This window comes from Tenebrio molitor, chromosome 4, assembly GCF_963966145.1.
Source record: "Tenebrio molitor chromosome 4, icTenMoli1.1, whole genome shotgun sequence".
Lineage (NCBI taxonomy): Eukaryota > Metazoa > Arthropoda > Insecta > Coleoptera > Tenebrionidae > Tenebrio > Tenebrio molitor.
In genome coordinates, this window is record NC_091049.1 from 18,429,670 (window position 1) to 18,442,891 (window position 13,222).

A 13,222-nucleotide genomic window follows, 5' to 3' on the forward strand; every position below is an offset into this window, starting at 1 on the left:
ATTTTATCTTTCTATTGATACCATTACCTTACCTGTAAGTTCAATTGGCGAGCAGGAATCAGCAAAAACGTTCAATACAATGTTAATTGCCTATGTTCGAGTTTGAGAATGCACAGGCTGTATACCAAGCTATTTGAAAAAACAAAGTTGAGTATCATCTGACCTTGAATGACTTTTTGAAAAAAAAAAAATCTATGTTGTGCTTATAGTATTTTTAAAATGATTTATTCCAGTTTTTGTTTTATTTAATTCGAGCCATAAATAATGGAGATATAGCTTGCGGCGTTTTTTAGGACGCACCTATATATGTCGATGTGTGCCGCAAGCCTCATAACATGAGTGAGAGTAGAATCGCCGATAGGTGGCGCTACCGGGGGTGGTGGAAATCTGTCTACGAGTTTGTCCAACGTAGCGAGGCTGGCGGCACATCTAAAATGTGTGTGGGTTTTTAACGCCAACTGCGATGGGACAGTCATTTATAATGACCCTGTACATAATTGGAATGGGCATTGATTCTACTCAACCTTTAAATAGGAAGTGTCAATTCTCAAACATTTGAATTGACGTTTCTTATTTTAAGGTTAAGTCGTGGAGAAAAGGGTGATTGGTTACTTTTTAACCGAAAGTGGCGGGCCCTGGAATCCTGAAAAGACACAACCACAAACCAATCGCTTGAATACTTTTCCAAGTTTTAAGAAAAAATAAATAAATAAAACCGAAACATTGCAGATTCAAACAACATAATCGACACCAAGATGTCCTTCACCGTTCTTGTTTTTATAATTAAGAAAAATATTGCATTTAAGGTTGTTATTGTCTGGTCTGCAGTCGCTCAAAGAATGCCCTTCAACACATTGCTGACACCATACGACTTTACTTCAATATTGTAACCTAAATTTTTTGGGAGACCTGAATAAAACTGTTAGAATTAAATCTACAATGGTACACAGAATACACCAAACATAAAAAAGCGTGAAATAAATAAATAATTCTTATATTTAACAACTAAAAAATACATATTGGTTATTAAATTATAATTATAATCCATTCTCCTTCATTTCACATTCACATTGTGTAATATCATGTGAAATAAATAAAACTAGACTACCACACAAAAAACCTTGAATTGTCTTTTAATACTATAGAAAATAATAAAAATCATGATTATTATATATTTGCTTTAGAAAGTAAAATTAATCTACAGATAATTTCTTAAAGTTACCATGAAATCCAAGTAATTCGTCATTTTCAAGTTTTGCAGGTCGTAAACTGTTATTCACTCTCAGCTTTTCCAGTCGATCGAAACGGTCCTGGTACTGTACAAATTTTTCTTTCAGTATATCTAAAATTCTTGTGATTTAGCAAACTACGTAAATCCAGATTTTGAATGTTCACCTTGTAGCTGCTCTAACGAACTTTCGTCACCGCCGTAGTCTTTAGGTAGAATTTCTTTAGGGATATTGCTTAAAATACTAGTGTCTTGACATACATGTATCTGTAAAAATATATGAAAAGAAAAGATAATGAAAATTGCGAAATTACCCTTTCAAAGAGTTTAGGTTTCATAATGGTTTTCAGGATCATGATAACGGTATTAATAAATGATGGGCTGTTGATATTGTATACGGCTTTTATTCTCATGGAAAATACTTTCTGAAAAAACTGCATTAGCAAGAAATTATAGCAAAAATCATGGCTTAACACTTACTTCGTAAATAGCTACAAATTTAGAGAGAATTGAAGGCGTCAGTTTTGACAAGTATCCCATGTTAATTCCTTTCATATTAAAAATCACAATATCACCAAACATCACATCTTCTTTTAACCTCAATTCTTGTATATTAAGGAGAAGCCCCATGACATTGTGCGGTTCCATTTTATCGATCAAATGTTCGTTGCGTATTTTAAATGCAAGCACTCTGTACATATCGTTTGTTAACCTTGGCAGAATAGTACAATAGGCGATATCCATCAGTTCCTGCATTTGTGGCAGATTGGGATGAATATTTTCAAACATATCGGGAATTAATGTTCTGATTGTGTAATACATGTCTATGGCTTGTTTGGTTTTCTCCATACTGCACTTATTTAAGAGAAAGAAATTTTCTATTGGTTTATCGTCTAAAATAGGTGGGTAGTTGTTATTTAATCTAAAATTTTATGTTTTCACTTACCTAAAATTTCAGGAAGATGTGGTTGGGTTTGCAGTCTTTCAATTTTTCTACATCTTCCAGAAGAGTTTTTTCAGTTCTTTCATATATTGTAGCAACGGAATCAATAATGTTGTCCTCAATTTTTACAAACTGTTGGGGCTTCATTTTTAAAACTGACAGATTACTGTGCAGAGTATCTGAGTAACTAAAATCATTTCTATCAACTCATGGCTTATTAATACAGGCATGAGACCTTGAGACAACCATAGCTATTTCAACGTTTTTATCAAAACATTTTTTGTTCAAAGGTTTTAATTTTTAAAGAAGCAAAACATTTAAAACAAATTATGGTCCAGTCGTTAGCTACAAACTGTGAGGGGCAAAGCCGGTCTAAATAACACTGATGATTTATCAATAGCTCTGCACTGTGGATTGACCTGATTTACATGATATAAGAAAGGTAGTTGATGAGAGTTCGTAAGGAGCCAGGGTTCGTTTGGTGGTGAATTTGAAGACGATTCGCGTGAATCAAGTTCCAGTGCCTTTTGCGACGTAGACGTTCTGTTGATATCATATTTAAAAAAGAAGAAATCTAATATACAGGGTGTAGAACGGATTTTGGTACAAAGGCACCTCACACATAAAAAAATTGTACCTAAATCATTTTCTAACTATTTCCTAACACCTTCTGGTTCTGTTACACAAGAAAAATTAAATATTAAAAATCTACCGACAAAATAGTAATAGCCATGACTCCCGACAACAACAAAGTTCATTTTTTGACAAACATAACGAATTTGTTGATTCCTCAAAGAATGAACTCTTTTAAAAAAGAAGAAAAACTTAACTTCGTAAAATGGTGTTACTCAGGATTGTCTTTTAGAGACATGCAAGCAACATTTCCTGCATTCTATCCGAAGTGACCAAGCCCAAGTTTAACATGTCAAATATCATACATTGTCATTTTTGGTTGTCATCTCGGTTACACTTTCCAGCTATTGCTATTTTGACAAATCGTTTAATTCTTTTGTCCATTATTGTGTACTTCCGGAAGATGTTAAAAAACAAAACAAACAAGAATTGGGAACCATTTTTAAAACTCTACAACTTTTGTATTTGAAGGTTTGTTCTAAAATAATTAGGGGTGCCAATATCCGAGGATTTTTACTTTTACACGTAAAGTGCCTATGTACCAAAATCCATTCTACACCCGGTATAAAACTGAATGTCTGTTTGTTTGTTTGTTTTGTATGCAAATCTACAGTTTTACTACGATCTTGATGAAATTTTGTACACTTGACCTTGAAAACAGGGGAAAAATTACTGTCTACTTTAATTTTACAAACACCAACCCCTACTACCACGTACTACCCCCTTAAGCAAAAAAAAACAGAGTATGTCGTAAAGACGCACGATGGCAGTGAAACTTTTGTATTACAGGGAAACATTGTAATTATTTATCAATCACTTTTAAATAGCATAGATTGTGTTTATTATTCATTTGATACAATGGAGTTGGTAGTAGGCATCTCAGCCATAATTATATATTTCTCTTGTTCTTTCTGCGCCTGACTTAGGCATATTCACAACATAATTGTATATTTTAATGAAGAAAATAAATTATAAACAACGATAACACTAAACAATATCCAAATGCGTAACTCATTGTTCATTTTTAAGCTTCCAAATTAAAAGAGAGGACATTATCGATAAATGCCGTGAGTGTGACAAAGACAGAAGTATACACAATTTTAAGGGATGTTTGTATCGTGACAAACAGATTAACTTACATTTAAGTGAGATGGAAATATTGGCGCAACCGTTGTGCGAGACACTGCTCCCACTCGACCCGACAGTGTTTACCCCCACCACTTTTCGTCACACACAAAAAGGTTGCCGATCAGAATTTCAAAACCCTCCCATAAAAAGTTTCACTTCAAAAACAGTCTTTTCGAGTTGGAAATTCCTTCACTTTCGCAGCTACAAAGCAGAAAAGTTTCATAAATTGACGAGTTCTTTCACTGGTTAAAATTAACACACCTATTTCAGATACACCCTGTATACAAAATTATAGTAAACATAATAAAAAAAGGCCCACGTCAAATTTGACAGTGGCGCTAATATTTCTGTAAGTACACACATTCGAAGCACATTCGTGTATACTTGCGGAAAATTCGAACATTACACTGTTCCAAATGTTTAACTTTTTTCAACTACTACTCAGTCCAGATTTTCGTTTGAACGCATAATATTTGTACAACTTTGCCTATTGTATTTTCACGTAAAAAAAAATTGCGAGCGAAGCCGCGGGTAAAAGCTAGTATGTACATAATTTGAATGGGGATTAATTGTTAATTGTACTCAACCTTAAAATAGCAAGTGTCAATTCTTAGATGTTTGAATTGATATTTCCGATTTTAAAGTTAAGTCGTGGAAGAAAGAGTGATTGGTAACTTTCTAATCGAAAATGGTGAGCCCTGGAACCCTGAAAAGATACAACTTTAAGTCAACGGCTCGAACACTTTTGCATCCTTTAAGAAAAAAAAAAAATGAAACATTGCAGATCCAAACAACATAATTGACACCAAATTGTCTTTTATCGTTCTTGTTTTTATAATAAAAAAAATATATTGCATTTAAGGTTGTTATTGTCTCGGTTGCAGTTGTTCAAAGATTGTCTATCGAGACATTGCTCACAGCATACGACTTTACTCCAATATTTATAACTAGAATTTATTTGGTAACCTGAATAAAACTGTTAGAAATAAATGTTCAACGGTACACAGAGTACATCTAACTTCAAAAAGCGTGAACTAATCCATATGTTTAACAACTAAAAAATGCACAATGGTTATTATTATTAAATTATGATTATAATCCATTCTACTTCATTTCACATTCAAATTGTGTAATATCATGTGAAATAAATAAAACTAAACTAGGTACCACACAAAAAACCTTGAATTTTCTTTTAATAAGTACTATAGAAAATAATAAAAATCATTATTAATATACATTTGCTTTAGAAAGAAATTAATCTACAGATAATTTCTTAAAGTTACCATGGAATCCAAGTAATTCGTCATTTTCAAGTTTTGCAGGTCGTAAACTGTTATTCACTCTCAGCTTTTCCAGTCGATCAAAACGGTCCTGGTACTGTACAAATTTTTCTTTCAGTATTTCTAAAATTCTTGTGATTTAGCAAACTACGTAAATCCAGATTTTGAATGTTCACCTTGTAGCTGTTCTAACGAACTTTCGTCACCGCCGTAATCTTTAGGTAGAATTTCTTTAGGGATATTGCTTAAAATACTAGTGTCTTGACATACATGGATCTGTAACAATATGTGAAAAGTGATCTCCAACTATAACGTTAACGAAAATTGTGAAATTACTCTGTCAAACAGTTTAGGTTTCATAATGGTTTTCAGGATATTGAGCACGGTATTAATAAATGATTGGCTGTTGATAATGTATACGGCTTTTATTCTCATGGAAAATACTTTCTGAAAAAGGTGCATTAGCAAGAAATCCTAGAAAAAAATATTGTTCAAGACTTACTTCGTAAATAGTTAAAAACTTAGAGACAATTGACGGCGTCAGTTTTGCCACGTATCCCATATTAATTCCTTTCAGATCAAGAATCACAATATCACCAAACATCACATCTTCTTTTAACCTCAATTCTTGTATATTATGGAGTAGCCCCATGACATTGTGCGGTTCCATTTTATCAATCAAATGTTCGTTGCGCATTTTAAATGCAAACACTCTGTACATATCGTCTGTTAACCTTGGCAGAATAGTACAATAGGCGATATCCATCAGTTCCTGCATTTGTGGCAGATTGGGATGAATATTTTCAAACATATCGGGAATTAATGTTCTGATTGTGTAATACATGTCTATGGCTTGTTTGGTTTTCTCCATACTGCACTTATTTAAGAGAAAGAAATTTTCTATTCGTTTATCGTCTAAAATAGGTGGGTAGTTGTTATTTAATCTGAAATTTTATGTTTTCACTTACCTAAAATTTCAGGAAAATGTGGTTGAGTTTGCATCCAGTCTTTCAATTTTTGTACATCTTCAATAAGAGATTTTTCAGTTCTTTCATACATTCGAGCAACAAAACCAATAATGTTGTCGTCAATTTTTACAAACTGTTGGGGCTTCATTTTTAAAACTGACAGATTCCTGTGCAGAGTATTTGAGTAACTAAAATCATTTCTATCAAGTCATGGCTTATTAATACACGCTTTCTCATGAGACCTTGAGACAACTATAGCCATTTTAACGTTTTCATCAAAACATTTTTTTGTTCAAATGTTTTGATCTTTAAAGAAGCAAAACATTTAAAACAAATTATGGTCCAGTCGCTAGGTAGTTTTACCCTAGAAACTGTGGAGGACAAATCCGGACTAAATAACACTGACGATTTATCAACAGCTCCGCACTGTGGATTGACCCATTTAAATGATATGAGAAAGATAGTTGATGAGAGCCCGTAAGCAGTCAGGGTTCGTTTGGTGGTGAATTTGAAGATGATTTGCTCGAATCAAGTTCCAGTGCCTTTCACGAGGTAAAGGTGCTGTTGATGGCATATTTAAAATGTCATACAATAGATTAAAAAGGAATAAACATGTACGCGGCCATCCAAAAGTGCACGATAACTGGCGCAGAGTTCTCAATTTTCCCCTAGATTAAAACGGGACCTGTTCAGTGGCGTTTGTGGTGACTGATGACTGACTAATGCATTTTTTTATGAGAAATGTAGGTATTAGGCATTCACGTTCTTTTTGGGACCGAGTTGGCTATGACCATCTAGTGATTTTGTTGGCAGTACATCGGTGATAACTATATTTCCTAAAGGAAATTGACACTTTTTGTATTAGGTTAGGTTGCTTTCAGTTTAGGGTTATATTTTCTGAATAGGTACATTGTTGCCGGATCTCTTAAATGTGGTCTGTCCTTTTTAAATTAAATTAAATCGTTTAATAGAAATTGTTTATCGTAATGAAATTATTTTGGCAATTTTGACTGTACCTTTGACGGAGATTTAAATTATTTTTACACACTTAATAAATCATTTATGTAGTTTCTTACAATATTAAAATAATAAATCTGGCAATGCGGTGGTAAGAAAATGTCGAACAGACACTGACAGAAAAAAAAATTGCATCCATTGCATCACTGAGTCAGTTAGTCCAACATGAAAAAAAAAAATCATAGCCAACTCGGTCCCAAAAAGATCGTGAATGCCTAATATGCTTTCTTTAAAAAAGTCAAGATTCTTATGTTAGTCTTGAAGAAATAAATAATACCTATGTACAGTTAGTTGCAAAAAAAAACGGGAACTGTCACAATAGACACATTTTTACAATTTTTTCTTAGTGTGAAAACTTCTTACGAGAGATAAGTTAAAATTATTGCCAAAATTCAATGACATTTAAAAAAATTATTTGATAGGTATTGTCAAATAGAAAATTAACTGACAAATGGACAAATCCAAATTTACCTTAGTAAAACCAGTGGAACGGCCCGTGCTTACGCACTAAAATCAATAAAATATTAAAATTCTACGCTCATTTTCGATATCTCTTTCTTCTTGGCTTCTGTGTTCCCGCCTACGTCTTTGTCGTTCTCTATTTTCTCCTCTTTGTCGGTCAAGTTCGTCTAAATTATCAATTATTGTAATATTTTTCTTATAAAATTAATGACAGGTTTTACTGTCAAAAGCGACGTGTCATAGCAACACAGTTTCGTGGGTACCGCCATATTGTGACACGAAGCGGACACCTATTTGCATTATAGTATTAAAGATTTTCATTTCTCTTTTTTTGCAACCAACTGTAATATTATTAATGTGAAAAAAAAATCGTGCACTTTTGGGTGGCCGTGTGTGTTAGTACAGTTCTATTCAATAAAAAGTGGTACAAGTGCTGCACTCAATTTTAGCAATAAGTATTGTCTAAGGTAAGTTCTTTTTAACGTTAAAACGTTACATAACGCTAACAGAAAACGTTACCGTCAAGTTCCCCGTGTCGATTAATTTTTACAACAGCATTCTGATTTTTTAACTTTAAGGGCCCCACATACTGCGTTTTTGTTCGACGGTTTTGTTCAACGAACAAGTCTGTTCGAACAAAAACGACGAACACGAGTTGCACACACACTTCAGCTTTATTTAAAGGTTTTAATGAGTGAATAAATATCAAGTTATATTTGTATGCAGTGGCGGCGGTATTAGCTATAAAAGCATATATTTTTCATAAACACGGAAGACTGCGAAGAGTTCTATAAATTCCAGTAAGAACTTTCTGTTAATCTGGCGAAAATCCGTCATTTTCAAACAATAATTTGTCGCGAAACACAAATCGCCAAAATCTGGTTTTATTATTTGGTACTACACCACTGCAAAAACCGACGTTTTTTGAAACCGTTCACCGCACACACTTCAGATTTGCTCGAATTGTCTGTCGAACTTGTCGAACAAGTTCGACGGACAGAATCAGGGTAAACCTGATAATTTTCCTCATTTTTGTTGGCGAGCAAAAACGACGGTTTTCCAGGCACACACTTCAGATTTGCATCGTTTTTGTTCGAACAAAACCGTCGAACAAAAACGCAGTCTGTGGGGCCCTTAAAAATAGGAAGTGTCAATTCTTTAAACATTTGAATTAAAGTTTCCTATTTTAAGGTTAAAGCATGGAGAAAAGGGTGATTGGTAACTTTTTAATCGAAACTGGCGGGCCCTAGAATCCTGAAAAAACACAACCTCAAGCTGACACTTGAATACTTTTCCACGTTTCAAAAAAAAAAAAAAAAAACAGAGTGTGTCGTAAAGACGCACGATAGAAGTGAAACTTTTGTAGGTATTACAGGGAAACATTGTACTTATTCATCGATCACTTTTAAATAGCATATTCACAACAAAATTGTATATTTTAACGAAGAAGATAAATTATAAACAACGATAACACTAAACAATATCCAAATGCGTAACTCATTGTTCATTTTTAAGCCTCCAAATTAAAAGAGAGGACATTATGGATAAATGCCGTGAGTGTGACAAAGACAGAAGTATACACAATTTTAAGGGATGTTTGTATCGTGTCAAACAGATTAACTTATAGTATTCTCAATTTGGTTGTAGGTCGTAAAATTTTATTGCACATTATGAGCGATTAACGGCGCGTCCCGTTTGCCGTACAATGCAAATATACAAAATGTACAATACAACCCTGCTTAAAATATTACCTGCTAGTGGTAAACTAGGATTTATAAGCTCCGCAAGATCTTTAACTTAAAATACCATAAAATTTTACGACCTACAACCAAATTGAAAATACAGTACATTTAAGTATTTACCCCCACCACTTTTCGTCACACAAAAAGGTTGCCGATCAGAATTTCAAAACCCTCCCATAAAAAGTTTCACTTCAAAAACCGAAGCATTACAGATCCAAACAACATAATTGACACCAAGATGTCCTCCACCGTTCTTGTTTTTATAATTAAGAAAAATATTTAAGGTTGTTATTGCCTGGTATGCAGTTGTTCAAAAATGCCCTTCAAAACATTGCTGATACCATATGACTTTGCTTCAATATTATGACCTGAATTTTTTTGGAGACCTGAATAAAATTGTTAGAAAAAAATCTACAATGGTACACAGAATACACCTAACTTCAAAAAGCGTGAAATAAATAAATAAACAACTAAAAAATACATATTATCCCACCTCCACGCGGCGGCACGGCAATTTTGCCGGAGTACATACACTATTACGGATATTACTATCAAGTAATAGTGCAGTGCTTATCAACATAATTACCGGCGTCTCGCCTCCGCATTTTGACTTTGTTGTGTATTATGTTCTGTGTCAATGTTAAGGAACTTCCTCACGATGTGACATGAGTATAATAATATACCTTTTTGAATTTCAACTACCAATGTGTTATCTAAATCCAGAATTTTTAAATTTTTAAAAAGAGATTGCGGTACTATTCCCGTTGCTGAAATTACAAGTGGTAAAATCAAAACTTTTTCTAAACACCAAAGATTTCTCATAGCAACGGAGAGCTCTAAATATTTATAAATTTTTGTGTTATATGTCTGTGTTATATTATGTGAATTTGGAACAGCTATATCTAAAAGATATGCTTGCTTTTGTTGTTTATTTAAAATTATAATGTCTGGTCTGTTATGCTTAATATGAATGTCAGTTAAAATTGTTCTATCAAAATATAACTTGTAACTGTCATTTTCCAAACAACTTTCTGGTGTATAACTATAATGTGGTTGTGTATTCTTTAATAAATTGAATTTAACAGCTAAATTCATGTGTATAATTTTAGCGAATATATCGTGACGTTTTTTATATTCGCTTTGAGCCAAAACGGTGCAAGAAGAAATGATGTGTTCAATTGTTTCCCCTTCACTTCCACAAATCCTACATTTATCAATTATCGATTGTAAACCGCATCTTCCGAAAGAGCCAACTTAAACTGGAATAAAATTCATACCTTTAACCTAGGCGATTTTTGTAAAAAATCCCAAAATAGGTCACTTATTGTTACTCCTTGCCCACATTTTGGCATATATGGTTTTTGTATATCAGCTCCAGGAAGTGCGCAATTACCTCTAATTTTTTATTTTCAAATATAAGGGTTTATCAAGCCGCTTCGCAACAAATACAACGCACTATTTAATGACTGAATATTTGTAAAGGCTAAAAAAATAAAACCCAATATATCAGTTGAATATTGTATAATACAAAAAATGTTCAAAATGCGCACGTTTGTTTCTTGGCAAATCGATGGTAACATACATCCCTTACATTTTTTAACATTTCCGGTGTGATTTGCCTAATTTCATGCCTAATACGTTGCTTAAGGTTCTTAATGTTGTTCAGTTTTGTTACATACCTTACTCTTGAGATATCTCCATAACAAAAAGTTGAGGGGAGTAAGATCCGGAGATCTTGCCGCCCATTCATTTTGATATGTCCTTCCAATCCATTGATTGGGAAATACTTCGTCTAAATATTTACGAACGAGCACAGCATAACGGTAAATCTAGATCTAACGGATTTGGAAATAAGGCCGCTAACGCTGGCATGAGATCTTCTTGAAGCAACATAAGATATGTTGCTCCATCAAGATTACCATCCTGGAATACAGGCTGTAATATTCAATCACTTATTATTCCAGCCCATACATTGACTTTTTGGGGGAACTGAGTATGAGTTTCTCGTATCCAATGAGCGTTACGGTCATCCCAATTGTGGCGATTAACTTCACCATGTAAGATGAAAGTACTTTGGTCTGAAAAAACTATGGATGCTAATGACATCTGGTTATTGTCAATCAGGTTCATCATTTGCTCCCAAAATTAGATTCGGCAGTCCGGGTCATCCTCGACCAATTCTTCGACCATCTGCATCTTGTAAGGATGCAGCTTTACAGATCTAAGTATTGTCAGGACAGTAGTTGATATCGCAGACTGATATCGTTGTCACGGACCAATTGAGGGGCTGGAGTCACCAGATTTTCCTGTAGAGTTCATAACACGTTTAGCCTAGAATCCTCTCCAACAGTGGGTTCTCGCTGTCTGGGCACGACCTTCGCATGACCCAAGTTCAGGTATTGTGCCTCACAATCTTGCTTATGGTACCTTGGCAATGGGTGGTAAATTTGGATGCTCGAAATAATTGGCCAATTTCAACCTGACCTCGGCTTCTGTCACCATCAGAATCTCGATATGCAGATTTTCTATTAAATATGGCATTTTGGAATTGCTTTGACAACTTGACGAACGTATTATCTGACCCCCTTGGCAACTATTTTGTTAACTAAGAAAGTTGGTTTTAAATAAACAAACAACATGTAAAAACACACAACTTTATGGATTTATTTAGCAAGAAAGCAAAAGGCAATCAAGGCTTTTGAAAAAAGTTACAATAAAGTATGAATTGTAGGTACACCTCTAACGTGTTCAAATTATAAAATTGGTTTTTATTTTTTTACCACGTAGACTTTGAAAATAGTTAGGAAACAAATAGTGCATTGTATTCCTTGCAAAGTGGCCTTTCAAACGAGATATCACTTGACATACCGTTCCATTTGAAAAAAAAAGTTAGGGGTGGTCGCGCACTTCCAGGAGCAGATATACAAAAACCATATGCTCCAAAATATGGGCAAAGAATACCAATAATTGACCTGTTTTGTGATTTTTTACAAAAATCGTCTATGTCCAAGTTGCGAATTTTATTTCAGTTGAAGTTTCCACACTGTATAGTAATCTCCACGAAAACATTTTTATTGACATACAAGGTGATCAAGAAGGACCGTTTGAGTTGGTGAGACTGAATTTTATTTTTAAATTGTACAACTGGAATGACTTCGGGTTGTTGACGTCTTGGCAGTGATATAGCCGCTTCATTAAACATGCTGGTGAATCTGTTCGAGACCCTAAAAAGAAGAAATAAATCATGTTTAGAGCAAAATGGGGAACACTTCGCGTTAGTTAATTTTTAGGTGAGTGTTCTGTATGTCAAGTTAAATCTCCTTTTACCGTTAATTTTTACTTTTATAACCTACCATTTTGTCAGTGTTCATGTTACATCACATAATGTCAAACAGACCAACAAAACATATACGGTTACAGACAGAGTTGCAAATAGCCGAATAAAAAAATTGTTCTTTGTTGTATTGCCAACTCAAACAAGAAGGATCTTGATCACCTTGTCCTTTAAATAAAAAAAAAGATTTAAAACAAAATATGGTCACGACACCAGCACCCTTATGCTCGAATCCCACGATGGGAACGTCCTCAGATCAGGCGAGGGAATTATCCTATCCCATATTTTTTCTAACGTTTCAAAAATTCCGCATTCTCGATAACTTGTGATGTGAACTAAGTAAGAGAATCCGTGTTCAATGTTGCCATATGTAAATTTATGCGATGAGCCAATCACAGGGGATAATTTTTCTGATCAAATGTTCCATGGAAAAAATTGTGGTGAAAAAATTAAATAATTGACATCTGTCAAAAGTGAAAAATAATTG

At 33.9% G+C, this 13,222-nt stretch overlaps 1 protein-coding gene across 1 annotated transcript; it reads right to left on the minus strand.

The window, feature by feature from the left end:
- Positions 1-978: 978 nt before the first annotated feature.
- On the minus strand, positions 979-7,336 carry LOC138129385 (uncharacterized). Its single transcript, XM_069045674.1, has 10 exons — positions 6,423-7,336; positions 6,181-6,368; positions 5,715-6,127; positions 5,549-5,659; positions 5,389-5,488; positions 5,189-5,335; positions 1,709-2,121; positions 1,543-1,653; positions 1,396-1,495; positions 979-1,342 (listed from the first exon to the last, which is right to left on the minus strand). Exons 1-10 carry the CDS (start codon positions 6,440-6,442, stop codon positions 1,194-1,196), a joined length of 1,752 nt encoding a protein of 583 aa, XP_068901775.1. The 5' UTR covers positions 6,443-7,336; the 3' UTR covers positions 979-1,193.
- Between the last annotated feature and the right edge of the window lie 5,886 nt (positions 7,337-13,222).